General features: G+C 38.2%; 1 protein-coding gene across 1 annotated transcript in view; it reads right to left on the minus strand.

Annotated features, from left to right (window-relative positions):
- Nucleotides 1-22,921, minus strand: part of LOC108715506 (adenylate kinase isoenzyme 5) — a 108,927-nt gene that overhangs the window by 39,720 nt on the left and 46,286 nt on the right. Inside the window, exon 7 of the mRNA XM_018260723.2 lies at nucleotides 734-824. Coding sequence (XP_018116212.1) covers nucleotides 734-824 — 91 coding nt within the window. The remainder of the gene's footprint in view (nucleotides 1-733; nucleotides 825-22,921) is intronic.

The following is a 22,921-nucleotide window of genomic DNA, read 5'->3' on the forward strand; positions in this document are numbered from 1 at the left end:
TTGAATAAAAAGCAAAATAACTCAAAAACCACAAATAATAAAAAATGAAAACCAATTGCAGCACATCACTCTCTATATCATACTAAAAGTTAACTCAAAGGTGAGCAACGCCTTTAATAAAAGTTGCTTAGAATCAGTGGTATAACTATAGAGAAAGCAGACAGGGGTGCCGGAACTTGGAGTCTGCTTCCTCTATAGCTGAAAAGAATAACCCCCACTCTCCAATTGTTATCTTACCTGTGGTGGGGAATGCAGGTGGTCCAGGAACTCTGGAAGGGGGTGGGGAATAGGCAGATGGGGGACTGGGAGTAGGTGGTCCAGGGGCAGGGAGTGGGTGTTGTGGTGTGTCGGGCTCCTCCAAAGAATTTTTTTTGCAGGGGGGCTTAGAGAATTCTAGTAAAGGATCTGCTTAAAATGAAATGTGATTTTATTAGGTCAAATGTTATCCTTGAGTTTACCACCTCCACTATCCATCAAAATTAATTTCCTTTTAAAACTGAGTAAAAAGTATATATCAATAACTGAACATACAAAGCCACTCCCTAACAATTCTGTTAATAATAAAACCCATTGATTTATAGAGTTGGCTATATTCTCAGTTCATTGTCTCAGAAAAAAGGTGGACCGACAAAGAATTGTTTATATACACAAAAAAAAAAAACACTGTCAAAGAAAGGACGGCATATGAGAAATAACAGATGCTTTATACACAAAGGTCTCTTGAGCTCCTCACCTGCCACAGGCTTCTTTGCAGGAATCAGTTTATTGTCAACAGCAGCACTGATATCACAGAACACTTCCTCCTCTTCCCTGTCAGCATCAAACTGGAGAAGAAATGGAACAGACTCTGTCACTGATATGTCACACCTATTCCCCTGGTACTGTATTTGATGGGATTTTACATACATTAACAATTACACAAAAGTATATTTTTAATGTTGTAACGTCAAGAACCCATGAATAGAATATATCCTATTTATAGGTGGGGGGGGGTTTCGTTCTTTTTTCCATTGATTTCTAATGAACAACTGGGGTTAAATTTTAAGGGATGAGTTTATTCACACAGTGGTTAATGGGTACACATAAGTATGCTAGCCTCTGCCGAGGCTGAATGAAAAACATGCTAAAAATGGGTTTTAAATTATTCTACAGCGTTTAAAAAGCATTGTTCATGAAGTGTAAAAGCTTGCATATTCTTGTTGTTAAGATCTAAAACAGCCTTAAACAAAGAAGTTCCTTTTCTTAAATTGCAACAGAGATTAAAGCATGTAATATACATTTTAGCTTAGTTTTACAAGCAAATATAGGGAACAAATGTCATAACACATGCTCTATATATTAAAGGGATGCTGCGAGCATTTAATTACCTCCTTTTTATCGTGCCACTTAAATTGTTGAGCACAGAGTGGAATCCCCCTTAAACAGACTATAACTTTGCACTATACAATATGCAGTGTGTGACATATCATTTTACAACAGTGCCCAAAGCACCTGCATAGGCAAGTTCAATAAATAAGAATATCCCTGTTGGAGATTTGAATGTGTTTTTATAGTTACAGTAAGGGGTTTTGTTTGCTTTACCTTTGCTGCATGTAATGTATACAGGGCTGCTCTTGCCATGAGAGCCTTGCATCAGGCAGCAGTGAGTGGCCAGTTACAAGGGGCGGCAAAAAATCTCGTAATTTTAAGAGACCAATTTCTGGGTTTTAACCTGGAAAAACGTGGCTCCGTCAGTGCAGAGAGCTCTATTGCACTCATTGCACTAGAGATGTGGCCCTCCTTGACCCCATCTAACTTTGATGATTTAAGTGCAGCCTCTGCATGTATAACCAGCACATGTAAATGTAAATGATCATTGCAGAGAAAAGGTAATTGATCCAAACATGCTTGATTTAACACAAATATCCATGCAAATGCAAAACAAGAATATTTAAAAAAAAAAAAAAAAAAAAGACAAATAGAAGAATATGAATACTCACACACCTTTTTATTTTGACCCCATTATCTCATAAAATACCTCTGCACTGAGAAATTGGGTGCTGGGATCAGTGTCACACCTAGGAAAGATACTCCACTCTTGACTAAAAGGAGAGGAGAGGGGTTACCAAGAACCCCCCTAACTCTTTATAGTATGCTAGAAGGTATCTAAAGGTGCAACTTTTATATTTGGCATGTTACTCATATGGGGCCTCATATATCACATGGTGAAAAGCAGAAAACCCAGAGCACATCTGTATCCCTAAAAGCTTTAAAGGAGAACAAAATCCCTAAAAAATTAATATGACTAAAAATGCCCTAAGCTCAATAGGTCACAACAACACAGAGCAGCAAGAAAAGAAGATGGGGAGCTACTGGAGCATTTTAAGAGGCACATATCTTTACTGCTAAAGGGCTGTGTACAGAAGCCCAAAACATAATGTACAACATAATTTCTCCTTTAATTAGCAAAGATAGATTGCACATACTATAGGACCATGCTTATCATATGTAGTCCCTTATATTAAATATAGTCTAGCAAGAGCATTTTACAGTTTTTATATTCTCTTCGATAATTACACAGTCTTTCTGATAAATGTGAACAAACGTGAAATACAGAAGCTGCAAGAAGGCATTCATACAGCAATAAACAGGAGAAAAGACAGGTTAATGAAGGAAGAGAAAGCAAGAAAATGTGTGCGTGTTTAGTTACATATTAACTAGTGAGAACATTATATGCATTGGAATGAGAGTGGAGAAAATGTACAGGAGAAATAGTGAGGAGAAGGTGGTGAAATCAGAAAAAGAGATTGATGAAATAAGGAGGTTGGTCATGGAGAAGTGGGACAGTGAAAGGCAAATAGAGAGAAAAAAAGAGCAGAATGAAGAAAGGTGGAATTACAAGATGGGGGAAAGGTTAATTGTTAGGTTTCCTGGTTTGCCCGCAGCGCTCAAGTCCAACACTTTGTAAGGCAGCACATTAGTAGGCAGTTTAACTATATCTGTGAAATTCTGTATACAATGGTGACAAATGAGCAGCACTCTATCAATATACACCAGTTTAGTGACATCAGCGTGCTCACTTTAAGAGGTTGCTTCCATCAGTCTGTGACATAATCTTTACTATTATTCATACATTATATCAGTAATGACTCTGTTTGTAATGACAAGGTTTCATTCTTACGGCTGTATCTGGCTGTAGAATGTCACAAATCTCCTTGAAAGTCACCTAAAAACTGTACAGTCAATACTCCATAATTCTTAACCCTGTACTATGGTAAATTAGTTAAGAGCAACACATACAGTATAAGTATTGCTGTATTTTGAGTCTAGTTTTTTAAATTCACCCCAGCTTTATTTATAGCTCATTTTAACACTTCCTATTATTCTGTGATGAATAAGGTGCCTTCATTATCACTAAGACTCATAATGCTACATGGTGTTTCAGTTTTTTTAACTATTTCCAAAAAAAAAAAAAGGATTTGATAACTAAAAACCTCTCTAGAAGAGGTTATCTTTCCAGGCATGTATGATTCATGGTAGCACATGCTCTCTGCTGCAATGCTTACTTTACTTTACTCCCATGAAGTCAATTTTACACCACAAGCTTTTACTCAGTTCTAAATAACAGTTTTATCTAGATGCATTTTAAAGTTGATTCAATTTAAGAAAATAAACAGATAGGGGCAGAATTACTAAGGCTCAAATGGTAAATTCAAATTTTAGAATATTTTTTTTTTGGTCAACTGCAATTTGAATTCGAATGTGAGAGTTATCACACCTCAACCCTGCAAACAGTTCTAATTCGATTATTCTCCACCTAAAACCTGTCGAGTTCATGTAGAAGGCAATGGCAGAGGTCCTTGAACTATTCAAAAATGTGATGAGCCAAAATGTTGCCAAGTTTCACTGCGAAAATGACGCCCCATAAAAAAATTTGACGCCATAGTCTTGGGGCATAGTTACTAAAGGGCGAAGTGACTAACGCTGGCGAATATTTGGCTGGCGTAACTTCGCTAGCGAAGGAGATAGACTCTAGTGCTACTTCGCCAGGCGAATTTACATCTGGTGAATGGACACTCATTTTAATGAACGTTACCTCTTGTGCCAGACTTGCCTTCACCACCTCAGACCAGGCGAAGTGCAATAGAGTAAATAGGAGTTCCTCAAGAAAATTTAACATTTTTCTAAGTCCCAAAAAACGCTGGTGACTTTTTAGTTTTTCAGGGTGATAGGCTGCAAAAGATCGTATATTTTTTTTAAGGGTACCCGGCTTCCCCCTACATTTCCTAACATATGGCACATATACTATACACTGGGCTCATGTGTAGGGCAATATAACAACTTTATTTTATTTTATTAAGGTTCCCTGGGCTTGTGTAGTGCAATCTATTTGCTGCAACATATACGTCCATATGCAAATTAGGCAACGCTAGCGCAACTTAGCTTTGCTTGCTGAATTAACGCTTGTGAAACTTCGCCATCGTTCGGCGCACTGGACACAACATCGCATTTTAGTGAATTAGTGTTGTCCTGGCAAATTTTCGCCTGGCGAAGTGTGCCGATGTGAGCGAAGCTGTTGCTGGCGAATTTCCAGAGTTAGTGAATTTGCCCCAAGGTGTTTTTTCAGAGGAAAACTTGCTCCAAATCCATTTGTCCTCTCCGAGGTATCTGCTGAGCAGAAGACACTCCTAGCATCCAAACAGTTACTCTGGGACCCAAAACTATGTAACCTGAGCCTTTTCTCCTTTGAATGGCTGCCCCCATGGCTACACAGCAGCTAACTATTTGACTAAAGTAGTGTTTCTGAAGCAAACAAACCAGCTTTACCACTGCAGGGCAACAGTACATTATATTTGAATTATGTGAAAACACTTTCATTTTTTTGGTGATACTGTTCCTTTAAATGCTGCAAAACTATATGCGATGCTCTTGAACTTTCCATCCGAAAATCTCATTTGGCATACATTACTGCTACAGAAGTGACTGGCAAAGAAAACTATGTTTTGGTGGGAACTGTTTTGATACTGAAAGTGGCAAAAAATGTAAAAATAAATAAAACAGCACCAAAGAATTGTCATAGAAGTCAATCACCAAAGAATTGTCATAGAAGTCAATGGGAAGTGTGTCTTCCCCATTTAAGTCAGATGATAACCTCATGTTTTTTTTTTCATTTTGTTTACAATTTAGTGGATTTATCAGCTTGCTTGAAATTTAAAGAAAGAATTAAATTGTTCATGAATTGTTGATGATGCACTGTGGTTAACCGTATGAGTTTTCTAATTTGTACAATAATGCGGGGTAAAAAATCATGATCATAGGAAAAGTCACAGTTGAAGTTAGTTGTGACTAGCTGTGATTTATTTTTAATAAGTGTACCCCTAAGATAACAATACTTATGCTATTATATCTGAAATGGTGTATTCATATAAATAAACGATATGACCAATCATCGAGTTCTAGCATAGACCACATGGGTTTTATTTATCGCACACAAATTATTTCTAGTTTCCTAGAGCTCCTGAGAGCTTGTCTTGTTTACAATTGGCAAATATATGGATAATGCCTTTATCTGACATGTTAATATATCTGGTAAATAGAAGTAGATATTTTTCAAGGTACAAGGGCACCGAAGAAATGTTCTTCGTTCTTTTTAGTACATATAATTGTTCAGCACAGAAACCATGGATATTTAGCTTTCTTGCTGTAGGTTTCCATGGTAATAACTATTTGCATTTATATAGTGCTTTTGATATGAACAACATTTTGCCAACCTTCAGCACCAGTCTCAGTGTAAAGATGCTTCAGTATCACCCAGGGCAGCCATCAGGGAGGGACAGGGGGGAGAGTTGTAGGGGGCCCGAGGGTAAGGGGGGCCCGGTCACGCCACACTTACTTGATTACCCGGGCTCCCCATCTTTCTGAGAGCTGCTGACTTCGGGAAGGCATGGGCGTTTAAGGGGCCCTGGCCACCAATTTTCTCATAATGTGGGGGGGGGGGCCTGGCTACCAGTTTTAGACACCAATTATTTTTTTCTCATGTGAGGTCCTAGCCACCAATATTTTTTAATGGGGGGGGCCCTGGCCTCAAATTTTTTTTATGGGGGCCCTGACCACCAATATCCTTTTATTTTTTTATTAACATGTGGGAACCCTAGCCACCAATATTTTTTTTTGTTTTTTTACTGTGTGGTGGGGGGCAGACCTGTGGGTGGGGCTTGCGGTGGGTGCTGCCCAGGGGCCCCAGAAAATGTTGTCGTATGGGGCCCTGCGATTTCTGATGGCGGTCCTGGCTATCACCAAATGGGCAAGGGTGGAAAAGGACCAAAAGGCATTGGGATGAAGGTCATATGGCGGAGATAATATATTGGAATATCACTTATAGCATGACTGGATAATTGTTTTTAATGTGATTTTGCAGAAAGGAACATTTAACCTTTAGTTTTAAATTGCAGTTTAGCAGTTTTAATAAATATATGTTTGTTTAAGGTTGATATGAAGAACACCTTTACTACTTCCATGCTGTATATCAATACAGAAAAGCAAGTACTGTAGAGAAATACAATACATGCAAAACAATTGCAACTATACCAGCAACTCAGAGCTGAAAAGATTTCTCTAGTTAATCATGGTATAAATTATGTGTCCGGTTTCATTTCCCTGAAATTGAAGAAATACCAATATCAGTTTTAGCATTTATTTTCTTTACAATAGGATGCATATGGATTCATGAATCCGAAACATAATCTCCTGAATTCACAATCAAATATTTCTTTTTATATTTCAGGTGCTAGCGTAGGATCTGGAGGAGCCTCAGATTAATTCAAGAATGCAAGTTCTAGATTAATAAAAAAAAACAGATCTAACTCCTCAAAATTCTCTATGGTATTGTGTTCTTCTGAGTAATATTGGGCATTGAATTCAAATTTTCTTTTTGGAGGGTCTCTTTATTTACATGTTTTGTGCAGCTCCTTGTAGCAGACATTACAGAGTTAATGTCTTCTGAGGCCATAGTTCAGTTGTTAATTTAAATTGCAAGAGGCTTTTCCTTTCAGACATAATGATTGATGCCTGTTTGTATGTATAAAATATAAGGATTATAGACCATGGTCCACTTTTTTATCCTGCCGCCCTGTTGCCTCCTATTAACATGAATGGCTACTGTCTGACAGTGGAATTACAGGTATGGGACCTGTTATCCAGAATGGCCAAAACCTGGGGCTTTCCAGATAATGGGTTTTTCTGTAGATCTCTATACTCTAGTCTACTAAAAAATAGTTTAAACATTAAATAATCCCAGTAGGATTGTTTTGCCTCCAATGTGAATTAAGTATATCTTAGTTTGAATAAAGTAAAAGGTACTGTTTTAGTTTTACAGAGAAAAAGGAAATAATTTTTTATAAATGTGAATTATTTGATTAAAATAGAGTCTATGGAAGATGGCCTTTCCATATTTCTTAGCTTTCTGGACAAGTGGTTTCTGGATAATGGATCTTATACCTGTACATGCCTTTTCAGGTAGAAAACTCTAGTGGGAGAGTGCTTTTCAAGTGGCTTAAAAACAGAGCCAGACCAATGTATCTTGGAACCCTAGGCAAGGGCTTCAATCAGTGCCCCCCTCCTACTCGGCCCTGCATTACCATTTCCCACCTTACCATTCATCTTGCCCCCTGTACCTGTGCCAGCACCCATCATATTGCCCCCATTTGTACCTATGCCAACAGCAGTCAATCCCTCAGATGGCCCACAATCTGTACATGTGCCAGCATAAGCCAAAACATCCATCATATTGTTATCCCCAATCTGTACCTCTGCCAGTGGCAGCCAAAAAAATCCATCATATTGCCCCTAATTTGTACCTGTGCCATCAGGAGCCAAAAATCCATCATATTGCACCAAACATCTGGGTGCCTGTGCCAGCAGCCACCATATTGTCCCATGTATCTGAGCCAGCAGCTGCCAATCCCTCATATTGCCCCCAATCTGTACCTGTGCCAGCAGCATCCAAAAAATCCACAATATTGCCTCCTAATATGTACTTGTTTCAGCAGCAGCCAAAAATCCACCATATTGCCCCTAATTATCTGTTTACCTGTGCAAGCAGCAGCCAAGATATTGCCCACAAATATGTTCCTATGCCAGCAGCTGCCAAAAGGGAGGTGGGGAGTGCTTCTGCCTGCAGTATGAATCACGGGCAAGAGGGGGTTGGAACGGGTGGTTTATAAAATTGAAAAACTATTAAAGGCCAAGCAAACTAGGGTTTAAAAAAAAAAATCCCATTAAAAGTGCACCCCCCCTATGATTGCGCCCTAGGCGGGTGCCTACTCTACCTACCCCTAGTTTCGGTCCTGCTTAAAAAGTACCCCTTATGCCATTATTCCATTGTCAGTAGTAGCTAGACAAAGAATAGGCTCATAACTTGAACAAAGGTTTCTCACCTTATTGAATTAATTCTAGGATAAGAAGTGTAGGGCTGAGAGAACTGTGGAATACATGAGGCAACATTTAAAATAATACACATATTACATGTAACGTTGGTTTTACAACCTTTATTGAATCAATAACTGAAGCAGTCAAGTTGTCATGTAATTGAAAAATATTTAAAAAAAAAGCGCTGACCTTGTTTTACAACTAACTAAAGTCAATGATTTCGGCTAAACATATCATATTAGATTTAATATGTGGAACTAGCAACTCCTTCCTGAAATGGGACTAAAATCTACATTGGTATAAAAAAAATGGCAGGGAACATTTGTATATGTAGAAGGACAAAATGTCAGCTAATGACTTTTTCCTCTTTCTTATCTTTAAATATAGTCATCTTTATTCTAATATAGCATTACTGATTATCTTTGCCTCACAGAATTTATCATGTAAATTTGGTGCCTGCATGGATTTGAAACCACTTTACAAATGGGCACAAGCAGTTGAGGCAGGAATCAGACTAAGGCCTCTGAAGGTCAGGGACCTGTGACTCATGCCAGCTCCCTTTCTAAGAAACTTGGCTACGACAGTGATAATCAGTCTGTTTGGCCCCCTGAGATTACACATGAAATTAATCTGTAACTGAATCACAGCTGAGCTCCTCAGGTCATAGCCAAATAATAACACTTTAAGCTAACTACTTAGCTTAAAGGAAGGCCTCTCTTCCAAAAAACAAACTGTATCCTACCATTGCATTCTCTATAAACAAGTAAGCCTCTGTGCAGTTATACAGATAGAGCGTGCCTTGGTATTAAACACAACATTCTTTGTGCTTTATAATATTGTATTATAAATCCAGTGCAGTTGGAGCTGATGCTAATTACGTTTACAGCCAGGTTAGGTTTTCTGATTTACACAGTGAATTGTGCTAGCATAAAAAGCCAATACGTCCAATCAGCATGTTTATAAATTCTCAAGGATGTAGTAAGAGGGTTAACAGCTCTTGGCACTGTAAGTAATTGAAAAGGGAAAAAAGTGTTCGCAGTTAAAATGTGATAGCATCATTCAAAATGAACCTAAATGCTCAGTTCTAATCCACTTTTAGCAGGTAGAACAGAAATGATAGTTATTTAAAGCAGCATTCAAATAGCTCCCATCACAAAAAAACCCAAATGCCTCTGCCAATCGTAAACAGATCTCCAGCAGTCAGAGTTCAATTATGTTCAGGATGAATAGGGAATATCAAAGGTCTGATATTTTAAACATTTTGCACCAGGTATTGGTTTATAAATGGGATATAAATGCCTTGACTGTAAAGGGCATGAGCACAAGTTATGAGGCTGAACAAATAAGTAGAAAACAGCAGGTTTCTTTCTAATCCCACTGTTAGTTACTATGAGAAATGCATAAACAGTTTAAATGAGAGTTTGACGTACAAATGAGTCAAACATGTTAACACTTTGGAAAAGTGAAGGGAATAGCAAGAATCTAATTATTATCAAATATTATGGCAGTGCCATTGCACAGGGGAGAATTCAAACTGCACTAAATACAAACAATGTCAAATAGGATGCAAATAGTCATTCCAGCAATTTCCAGCATTGCTTTTAATTAATGTTTACAGACACAGGGAGATTCATTGAAATAGTATTCCTGGCATTTTCCCTTTTTTTAAACAATCTTGCTAATTTATATATAAAATAAATAATGAAGACCAATTGCTTTAAACTGTCCATTCTATAACATACTGAAAGTTATCTTAAAAGGAGAACTAAAGCTAATTTTTAAAGTATATTCCTAAATGTAGTTTGTGTGCCCCCCTCCTGAAATGCCACGCTGTAATTTGCCAAATCACTATAGTTTAGTTGTACAGGCACACAATCACCATTGCGGAGTTTGCAGCTGCCATCTTGCTGAAGATTGCATCACTTCCTTTATCTCCCAGGCCAAAAGAGCCCATGCGCCAGACGAGCTGCTTTGGTTTTACTATTGAGGATCGCTCCTAAGACTAGACCCAGCTAAAGAAAGAAGAAATGCGGAAACCAATGCTGTTGCTATGGCAACACGATCCCTGCTATCGGCGCTTAACAATGAAGGGGAGAAGAAGCAGAGGTTCGTTTTTATCATGTGACCAGAACTTCACCGCTGGCCTGGGGGAATCTAGATAATTGTTTGCTCATGCGCAGGGCTTGGAAGATTTATATCTGCGCATGTGCAAGCCCTGATGTTGCAGTTTTCAAATGGCAGAGGGATGTCCACTATATTTCATGTACTTTGCAATATTTTTAAAACCAATCTTTGCATACAGCTGAAGGTTAACTCCTATAGAAACAGCATTACTGTAAGTGGCTCTTGACTTAAGGGGCAACACATAGAGCTTTATTTGTATTTTACCTTTCCTTCTCCTTTAAAGTAACATTTTACAACTGATTATTATCAACATGTATTCAAAAAAGCACCAACCTATCCTACAGTACTGTACAGTAAATAGGTGTATACACTGAACATTCAGATTACATGCAGAAATATGGCCAAGTAATAAGGCAAGAGGTAAAAAGAGCCCTGCTTACAAGAGTTTACAACTTAAAAAACAACAACTTTACATACCGTATATACTCGAGTATAAGCCGTCCCGAGTATAAGCCGAGGTACCTAATTTTACCTCCAAAAACTGGGAAAGCTTATTGACTCGAGTATAAGCCTAGGGTGAGAAATGCAGCAGCTTCTGGTAAGTTTCAATCAAAAAATTGAGGGTTTCTGCTCCCATTGGAGGTGCCGGCGTCTCGTTTTTGGATGCCGGCGACCATTATTGGACGCCGGCGAATATTGTTGGAGACTATTCTTGGACGCCGGCGACTATTCTTGGAAGCCTGCGAATATTCTTGGAAGCCTGCGACTATTCTTAGACACCGGCGACCGTTTATGCGCTTGACCAGAGTATATGCCGAGGTTGAGTTTTTCAGCATATTTTGGGGGCTGAAAAACTCGGCTTATACTCGAGTATATACGGTACTTTAGAGGCTTTAGATTATTTTAGAAAGTAATACAATTAATTACAGCTAAAATATGATATGTATTTGCTTGTATGAGCCTTTAAGTGCTGCTACTTTACTTTTTTTTTTCTTTAAGCACTTCTCCTCTATTCTAATGTATCATTTGCAAAGCCATTAATATATTTTAGGCATACAGTCATGGACAAGACTAACACACAACAAACTCACCAGCACAGCAATATTTATGGAATAGATTTGATTGAAACTGCCTGTGCTTCAAATTCTTTTCAGCATTGAAAGTGCTAACACAATAGAAGCTGAAGGGTAACGGGATGCAGTGATGTGTAAAATGAAAGTATACTTACAATGGACCACTATCTCTTCAAAAGCCCTGAACTGTTATGGCAATAGTTGGTGAGCAGGGAAAACTCTATAAATTATTCTTAAGCTTATACCTGAGATAGTGGCGTGTATTTTTGTAGCTTTAATTGAACACAGCATAATGAAGCTAACAAGATGCATGCCCTACTTCTAATCATAGGGATTTCACACTTACACTGTACTTTCAATTTTCTCATTAATTTTAGAAAATAATGATAACTTGTACTCTTGAACATTTTTTGATAATATAAATGAGTCATTTTAAATATATATACTGTTTCCTGTATAATCCTGCAAAAATATAATTACTTTCAGTGCTTCATTTTACCAGCTCGATCTCTGTCCTTTCAGGACCATGCTAATCCTCTAACACAAATTTGCACCATAGCTGTATCCCACAACAAACATACATACATACTAACCCCGTATGATCCGCCTTACACGTTTAGTAGCCTCCGGTACTTAATCATAGATATTTCTATTTCAATACCGGAGGTACGAAATGCGTAAGGTGGATCATACAGGGTCAGTATGTATGTATTTTTTATTATGACATTGATTGAATAAAAATTCTTGTATTTTACATGTTATGAGTATCGGGACATTTTTTTTTTTTTTTTTTAAAGGTTAATTTTTATTGAATTTTAACAACAGAAAATTAGAAGGAAGAAAAGCAAGTTAGAAAGGAAAGAAAGAAGGGGAAGGTGGGGAGAAGGGGATACGGCTGAAAAGGTATCTATCAATAGTTGTTCGAGGTGGCTGGCGACTCGAGCCAAGGGTTCCAAATATTCTCAAACTTCTTTGGGCATCCACGTGCTAAGTACGTGAGCTTGTACAGTTCCAGTTGCGAATTAACCAGTCCAATCCATCTACTCAGAGATGGTGGCGATGGGCCCATCCAGTGCAGGGCAACGACCTTCTTTGCGTAAAAGAGGAGCAACCTCATCAGGCATCTAGTGTTTACTCTAGGTATCACGGAGTCAAGGAGACCCAGAAGACAAGTAGCAGGGTTAAGTATCTGGGGGAGTTCCAGTTCGGTAGCCATGAAGTTCAAAATTGCCTTCCAAAATCTGAATATCACTGGGCAATCCCACATTAAATGTATGAAAGTAGCTACAGGAGCACCACATCTCAGACAGCTGGGTGAGGCTACTTTTCCCATAGTAAATAGTTTCTGAGGGGTGAGGTATGTTTGATGTACTATCTTAAACTGTATGAGCTTGTCTCTTACACTTACTAATGGGATATAGAGGTTGTCTATAATTTCTTCCCAATCATCTGGGTCGACATGAACCCCACTACTCTCCCACTTATACTTCACCCTGGGTCGAGGATCATATCTATTGGAAATTAAGTGCCTATATGTAGTGGATAGGAGCTTGATCTTGGCGGGTTGAGAAATCAAAGTTTCCATCCCTGTGTATTGCAGGTGCTGAGGAGGGGTTGGGAATTGCGCGGAGCAGAGGTGGCGAATCTGGTTATAACGGAATTCGGACAGATCAGGCAGAGAGAGGGTCTGGCGAAAGCCAGGCAGCGTGCGAAGAGTTCCATCAGCGTATACTTGTGACAGCCGCTTTAGACCAAATTTAGTCCAGGTTCCCACCTCTGAGAATGTGGCTAAGTGTGGATAATTACTATTACCCCATAAAGGTGAATCTGGAGAAAGACTGGTATCTGCTTTAGTGATTTGCACAATTGCATCCCAGGCTCTCTTAGTGGCATCCATTACAGGTAACAAAGGGCCAAGATCCTTTCGAGTTCTATATAAAGCGTTGTGCAGGCTTTCCACAGAAGTAAGATAGAGTGCCTCTATTATGGATGCCGGGTTGTCAGCGTCAAACACTTTCCAACCGGCCGCGTGTGAGGCCTGGGAGGCAAGATAATAGAGTTCATAATTGGGAGAAGTCAGTCCCAGCTGACCGTGGGGAGCATTGAGAGTGGCTCTGGACAGAGTGGGTGTTTTGTTCCCCCAAATAAATTCAGATTGTGTTCGGTCTAAATCTTGCAAGGCTTTCTTGGGTATGTGGCAGGGGGTATTACTCAGTACATAAAGAAATTTAGGAAGAAAAATCATTTTGCATATATTTATTCTGCCTATTAGCGTGAGAGGGAGTTTGGTCCAGTGTGCAAGTGTTTCTTTAAATTTACGGAGTAAGGTGTGCAAATTATGCTGCAAAAATAATGTCGGATCTTTGTGCACCGTTATCCCTAGATACTTAAAATTGTCCGCCACCTTTAGGTTACAGTTTGCGGCCACCCCAGTTGGAAGCTGTCCATCAAGGGGAAATAGTATGGACTTGTCCCAATTAATTTGAAGGCCGGAGAATGTACCAAATTGTTTGACAATCCCAAGTACAGAGGTGAGCGATTCATGTGGGTCCGCTAAGTATAGGAGCGTATCATCTGCATACAATGAGACCTTCTCCTCAATTGTCTTGTAGAGGAATCCCCGTACCCCCCGAGATTGCCGAATTGCTATGGCCATAGGTTCAATTGCCAACGCAAATAGGAGCGGAGAGAGAGGGCACCCTTGGCGAGTACCTCTTGACAGGCGAAATGGTACGGAAGTAATGCCATTAACCCGGATGGATGCCTTGGGTTCACTGTACATCAGCCGAAGCCACTTTGTGAAGGAAGGGCCGAAACCCATTCTAGTTACTACCTCCCATAAGTAAGGCCACTCCACCGAGTCAAATGCCTTAGCCGTGTCCAATGAAACCACCAGCCTGGAACCCATATTTTCGTGTTTCAGTTGTAAATTAAGGAACAGTCTTCTCAGATTAAAGCTGGTTGATTTAGAAGGCATAAAGCCAGACTGATCAGGTTCCACCACTGTAGACACAACTTTGACAAGACGCTTAGCTAAAATTTTTGCAAGAATTTTAATTTCCATATTGAGTAATGAAATCGGCCTATAGGAGGAGCACAGTGTGAGGTCCTTCCCTAGTTTGGGGATGACCACAATCGTCGCATCTGAGAACGTTTTAGGGAGAGAGAAATTTTCAAAGGCATACATCAGGGTTTCATGCAATTTGGGGACTATCTCGCGTAAGTGAATACGGTACCATTCTATAACAAAGCCATCCGGGCCCGGGGATTTGCCGGAAGGGAAGGAAAGTATGGCTTCGGCAATCTCAAGAGGGGAAATCGGGGAATCCATGTACTTTGCTTGCTGAGGTGAGATATTCGGGATGGGAATCGCATTAAGATACTCGTGAAGGTCAGCATTAGAGTAGTGCGCAGTAGAAGTGTAAAGAGAGGAGTAAAATTTACTGAATTCTAAGGCTATCTCAGACGGGGAGGTCAGCATATCCCCCGTTGAGGAGAGTATCCTGGGGACAGCAGAAGTACCATTAGGAGGATTGGCTAGGAAAGCTAAAGGCTTACCATTTTTATCACCATATGCAAACGTAGTGCTGGTGGCGTGTAAAAGTTGCTTTTTAGTCAGCTCTAACCTATGCAAACTGAGGCGCCTAAGAGCAGCAGTGAATTCCCCATGCGTCTGTGGCGTGGGATTGCCAATATATTCCGTTTCAAATTGGGTAGCTGCCATTTCAAGGTGGTGTAGGGTTTCCTTAGAAGTGTTCCTAGCTCTGGCCACTGCAGCCATTAGGGAACCTCGGGAGACTGCCTTAAAAGCCTCCCAGGTAGTTGAGGGATCCGCAGAGCCATAATTCACACTCCAATATTGTGTGACAGAATCAGCGGATTCCCCGACCACACTAGGGACCTTCAACCAGTATGGACTTAGCCTCCAAGTTCTATGTGAGGGGTCAGAGAGAAGGTCTAACGAAAGAAGCAAAGGGGCATGATCTGAGATTCCCCGTGGCAGATATCCAACCTCTCGAACTTTAGGGAGGAGGTCCGAAGAAAGCAGTGCAAGATCTATTCGAGAGAATGACTGATAGGTAGTAGAATAACAGGAGAATTGCCTGCGCTCGGGGTGCTTCCAGCGCCATACATCCACCAAATTGTATGCCCGGGCCCAATCAGCAAGTTTAGAGGTAGTTACTGTAGGAGCGGACAGTCTATCCAACAGAGGGTTACAACAGTTGTTAAAGTCCCCCATGATACATACCGGGGCAGGGGGCAATTGCATCAATGTTTGATATAGGTCATGAAGTATTGTGTCTGCGAAGGGGGGAGGAATGTAAATGTTAGCTATGAGGATGGGAAACCCAGCTATAGCACACGCCAAAATTTGATATCTGCCCGATCTGTCCGAACGCACCTCCATAAGATCAAATGGGAAACCTTTCCTAACCAGGACCGAGGTGCCCCTAGCATAAGTGGAATATGTAGTATGATGAATATACGCAACCCACGGTTTCCGGAGAGCCAAGACCCGACTCCCAACTAAGTGGGTCTCCTGAAGTAAGAGAATGTGGGGGGTATAAGACTTAAGATAATTGAAAACTAATGCCCGCTTTACCTTATCGTTAAGACCCCGAACATTCCAAGATATTAACTTAACAGCAGCCATTTGGTGTTGTGTAAATGGGATGGGTACTCACACTAAGATGAATACATTTCAGGCTTCCGGACACCCTGCGACTCATCAGCTCGCCATATACATACATTGTTATCCAGCCGGGGAGGGAAAGAGAAGAAGGAAAGAAAGACTGAAACGGGACATTTTGTTTAGTGGTGATTTAAATTTTATTTTGCTCAAGTAACATGATAGAAAATAATTTGCAATTACTTCTTAGGGTAACAAGTCCCCTTTAATTACTTTGGGAATGTTCACAAGGGATATATCTGCATGTGGTTCCAATAATGGATAAAGAATAATAGCTCAAGAACTGTATGCTGCATTTTGCTAAAGTATCATAATAATTCAATTCTTATCTTTAGTGTACTATAGTCGCCCTCTTTTACTTGTAACCTTGCCCCTAGCATCTCCACATGAAACATCTCAATAAAAACAACACATATGCCTGACAAAGGATTGCTGCACTGCAGTGTAGGGAACTCTACACTAAACATTGTGGGTCTCTATAAAAATAAATGACACAAAACAATTCTTATGTAAAACACTGTTCCATATAAAGCCTTTTCATGACATATATATACTTTAGTAGTAAAATGTGCCATTGGATAATACTTGATGGCTTATATGAAGCCCTGTGCTCTCACACAAACCAAGGGCTCACATGCATGCTAGGTTACATCAGCCAATGAATGGACAAAGATATCTTTTACACCCATAATTCTTTCTATTATAGTTAGAGATTGCATTATATCTGGTAAGGTGATCAGAGGGTGTATAACCCAAAGTATCAGAGGGAGGTACATTATTTGATAAACACAACTGAGGAACAAGTGTAGTCATCCTAAAACATTAAGTTATTACCTTGTATTGTTCTTCTACCCTACATTGCTTTGTAGCTTCAACGTATATAACAATTTTCAATTTGACCCTTGATAAATGTTCCTGTAGAGTTGTCTTTTTCAACTCAAATTAACAATATGCACTTGTTTCATTGCACAGTGAGACTGAGAAAAGGTGAGGGTTTGGGTTTGTTCTGTTTATACTAAGCCTAGAACAATTCTTCTTGTTTTTATTACATCAATTCCCTTATTATAATGCCGCCTCTACATGCTGGAAATGAATGAATCATTGGGCATCCTGAACCAGAATTTTAAATTAAACTTGTCAACCTCCTGCTTTATTTCTAAAATATTCGGGATTATACAAGGAATTAAGTTCTGGCTGCAGACCTCACTCTTACATTCTCAGCATGTAGAATTCTGGAAACATGGAACAAGATCAAGCTTTAATGAGCATTTTAACAGACCGACTAAAAACGGTGGCCACATGGTAGGGTAAATAAAATATATGCTGCTTGTACTGCTTTTTTACCATCATCATTTATAATACAAACAAGGCACAAGGGAACATCTCAAACAGAGAACCTAAAAAAACCCAAAAAACAAAATAACAGCTCATATATCCATTATACTCTGATGTTTATGAAACAGTATACATACAGTTTTTATACAAATATATATTATACATATTATATATATAATGTATTATCAAGTATATATAATTATATATATATATTTCGAGTTTCTGAAAAATTGCCTTAGAGAGAGATTTGCCAAACTCATCTAAAGATTCCCAATATTCTCCTGTCATTTTCCAAGCAATTTATATTAATTTTATTTCTTAGATTTTTTTCCTGACAAAACTATGACTTGCAGAAAAAATAAATAATACCAGGAAAAAAATGACTAACACCAGATTTTGTTTATTTTCTAACTTGCAGAAGTCTGGTCAGTGCTGATTGCTGAATGATTGCTAATGGTAACTCACTAGTGCAATTTGTCATCTAAGTAGAACAACCCTCCCATTTACTTTGCTCTTGAAAATATTGCTTGGTTTCTGATTGTGCATCTAAAATCTCAGCTGCACAACACTAGAGAGATATTGATTTTTATAAAGGTAAGGAAGAAAACACAGCATAAAATAGACTTCTCGATGCAAGCAGAGAGCTTTTTATTTTTATTAATTAAAATACATAGCTTTAACCAAGGCAATGATTTTGTCAGGGACCACAACAATCCCTTCAATTTTGAGGATGGTATTCTTTAACCCCTTCTGTACTGAGCTGACAGATAAATATGTAGCGCTATAGTAAATTGTGTGTTCTGTTACACAACTATTGAGCTCCACTCCCAATATTGAGCTCCGGGTGAGACCGATAATCTTAGGGAGTAAGCCCTCGCAACGGTGTGGAGGCAGGGTGTAATGCAACTGTAACTGGATACAGGGTATAATAATTGGGCGCCAGTGGTTCTTATAACTTAACCATGAACATATTTATTGAACATATAATATCTTCAATGGAGTATGCAGTCGAACAGACAGGATAGACAGGATTTCACATCAACAATGGATAGGCACATACTCACATCACCTTTGGTCAGTATTAGTCCCCACAGGTAAAAGGACAACCCAGCATTCAGCCTTTTCCCTAAGTGGAACCTAAGGGGAACCTATCAACCCTAGTTCTATACACTTAGTCCGCACTTCTGGGCTATTAGTACCAGGGATCTTAATACCTCTGACTTTCCTCGTCGGAGCCTTGAGCTGCTCAGCTAAATAACCTGTCTATCTGTCACTCCTAGAGTGACCTCTTAAGGGTGAGTCGCCTATCCTCTACTTGACCTGACCTGTCTGGGTTCCACTGAGCTCTACCTGCCTGTTCAGGTTAGAGCCAGCACAAAATGGACATTGAAAGAATGGCTTCAGAGGTTTTTATACTTTGCTACAATGCCATCTGCTGGTCACTGTGAGAAACAACAAGGGGCATAGCTTAAAGCAGGAATAGGAAACAGTTACCCCTCCCAACTGTATTTTAGGACCCAGTTAGGTGTCTATAACACTAGGGGACTGCCTGCTAAATAATACTGGGGATGGCTATTTTACACATCCCTACAAATATAATCCAGGTTATATTTGAATTCATTGCTGGATGATCCATGCTATAAGATTGCCAATTTGTATCTTGTTAATAGATCTCTCACAGAAGGATGATAAAAAAACACATAATGGGCTCTCAACCTAACCTTTTTTGACAGCTGCAACCACCACACTCGTGCTGTGAGTCACTGACAGATTTCCCGCTAATTGGTTGATATAAAATATGCAAACTACTGACAAGAAGTTTGGATGGGTGGTATGCAATAGAAGAAAACATTAGGTTGAAGAAGCACACTAATAAACCATTTCAAGTTAAAAAATGATATGGAAAAAAAACCTGTTCAAAATTGTCACGCATCCACTACATATTATTTATATAAGTGACTGTTTCTCTTTATGTGCATGCAGTAATTTTATTATTCTATATTTTAGTACAGAGGCACGATCCAACCAGTATGCAAGAGAAACGAATGATATAAACACATAACGAAATCACCAGAGCACAGATAATGCAAATCATAATGGATTCTTGCTAACAAAAACAACGGCGAGGTGGGCTATGTACTGGTAAGATAATTATATATTGCACAAGGACCAACCATGGAGTAGCTTCAGTTTCTGTTTGCTCTGTTTAGCTCAAGAAGAAATAGCAAAACAAAAATCAATTTTTAAACAACAAAGAAAAAAAAGTATATTCAACACAAATGCTATTCATTGCACTCATGTTGAAAAAGGGGTACGCTGCCCTATAAAGATCTATTGTAGCAGACACATTTTATATATATATATATATATATATATATATATATATATATATATATATATATATATATATACACATATACATGTATATATACTGTATATACTGTGTGTGTATATATATATACTGTATATATATATATATATATATATATATATATATATATATATATATATATATATATATATATATATATATATATATATATATATATATATATATATATTACACAAAAGACATGAATATCCTGTAAATGATATCCTTATAAATGGATCTTAGTGATGTCATCAGTTATAAGTGGAGCTTAGTGATGTAATTTTTGTGACATGACTCACTAAAACTTGTGTATTATAATAAATCAATTACCCCTTGTTGGAAAATATGAGGATATTAGAAGTAACCTCGGAGTTCCATGACCTGTATAAAAAAACTCCCCAGTGACTTGTAACATCCTTATCTTTTACAATAGGTGGTACTTTATTCACTATATATACAATATATATATATATATATATATATATATATATATATATATATATATATATATATATATATATATATGTCCTTGGTTGTAAGCATGCACACCGGAGTTTTTTTTTTTAAAAAAATGCTTATTTATTATCAAAATTTAAAAACATATTGTATGGATCGACATTTCTGTCCTAGTCTAGGACCGTTATCAAGGTACGCACTTTTCCAATTCAATCAATTTTACTCACGCCATTGACGTTTCTGTTTGGAATCCCAACCTTTCTCAAGTCAGTTACATCATCCCGTCACATTAAAACAAACCTGTGTACAACTCTCCAATCACCACCACACCTCATCTGTGATAGATCAATAAGTATAATTCAGTATCTCCCAAATCAGACACATCAAGGACATGCATCTAAGGGGTCATGAGATATTGTGTAAACTAGACAGGCACTATTAAAATATCCATGTTCCACAGTCCATCAATAGAATTCCTTTTGACTTTACTGGAGATTTGCCTAACAACATTTTTCAAATTTGAAGCTATTTTTAATACCTTCATGACACAGTATGGCGTTAATGATATTTTGGGGAAATATACATTTAAAATTCCTGTTTATTATCCTTTCATGGATAATATTTTTGTAATCCTGAAAAGCAACTTGATTGAATTTACAAATAGAACAAAGGGAAGCCACAGGGCTAAAATAATAAAAGTAAAAACAATGTTTATTGGTTAAAGTTGCACATGCCCATAGGCACTACGGATTTCTCTTTGTATGTATTGAAGTTTATGGTTTCTTTAAGACATAAATGGGATACTGTTTCTGGACTTGAATCAAGTTCTTTAAATTTGAATAGAGTTTGTTGTACAGGTATGGGATCCATTATCCGGAAACCTGCTATCAAGAAAGATATGGATTTCGGAAAGCCCATCACCCATAGACTCCATTTTATCCAAATAATCCAATGTTTTAAAAAGATTTCCTTTTTCTCTGATAATAAAACAGTAGCTTGTACTTTTTGGAAGCAAAACCAGCCTATTGGGTTAATTTAATGCTGATATGATTTTCTAGTAGACTTAAGGTAAGAAGTTCCAAATTACGGAAAGATCCATTATCCGGAAAATCCCAGGTCCACAGCATTCTGGATAATAGGTCCCTGTACAAACATGAGCCTTACAGTTTGCCAAAGGACAACTCCACAGCTCTAGTTGATGTATAGGTATTTTTTTTAGAGTTTTGTTCTCATGAATTGTGCTTGATGGCTCACCCTTTAATATATATGGCCTTTGCTATTAGCACGTTAGTTATACTTTTACCCCAACCAAGCATCCCTGGTACTTTCCTCTTTGACTGTCAAATTACAAAATAATACGTTTCCCAAAGATAAAATAAGCTCTAGCTGACCTGTCGAGTTTCTGACTTCTGCTGAAAATTTAGAAAGAATATGTCCAATTAAAATATTCTATGCAACAACCAGAGGAAAATGTAGGACACTGCAGGAAGGTTTCTAGTTTAAATAAATTATCCTGCAGAGTTGTACAAGAAGAACTTAACCCTTTCCCTCAAAAATGATCAGCCAAATTTCCTACTTTTACTAGTTTATTTTTTATAATTTACATTTATGCTAATGCTTAAAATATTTTCATTAATTGATGTCATTAGCAGGTAAGGGACTTGTTATTCATAATGCTTGGGCGCTGGGGTTTTCCAGTCTTTCTGTAATTTGAATCACCATACCTACTAAAAAAATTTGTTTTACCTCTATAAGGATTAATTATATACTGTATTAGTTAGGATCAAGTATAAAGTACTGTTTTATTATTACATAGACAAAGGAAATCCTTTTTAAAAGTTTGAATAATTTGATTAAAATGGTGTTTATGGGAGATTGCATTCCTGTAATTCAGAGCTTTTTGGATACCAGGATTCCGGATAAAGGATCCTATACCTGTACTAGATATTTAATCTGATCTGATTTACCGAAGAATTTTAAATGATGCACTGCTTGAATTAGTCCAGATACATAACCGGATGGATATCTACCTGGTCTCTGGAACCTTTTTAAAGCCAAACATAGTTCTGATAAGGTAAATTCATTTAATAACTGAGGAAGTGAATTTGTTTTTAAGAAAAGTATTAATTATAGCTTTCCTATTCTTCTTGGTTCATAGGGGGTTGGTTTTGCTTTTACTTATAAAATGGTTGAAATTACATTCCTGCAATGGTAGTGAAGACCAACCTAGATGGTAGGCACATGGCATTCAATGCAAACAAAGGGTTAAAGAATTCACCCACACACACATATGCAGGAGGGCAGTTTACCCCTTTTATTATGACCACCGGCGCACATTTCAGAGGGAATAACCCTCACCCAATGAGCAAGAAAGGGAGGGTTATTTGCCCAATATGTTGATGAATTACCTGCCTGCATAATTTTGTGTGTGTGTGTTTGCTCTATGGTAGCCACTCTCCAATAGTG

The sequence above is a fragment of the Xenopus laevis genome, chromosome 4S (assembly GCF_017654675.1).
Source record: "Xenopus laevis strain J_2021 chromosome 4S, Xenopus_laevis_v10.1, whole genome shotgun sequence".
Taxonomy (NCBI): Eukaryota; Metazoa; Chordata; class Amphibia; order Anura; family Pipidae; genus Xenopus; species Xenopus laevis.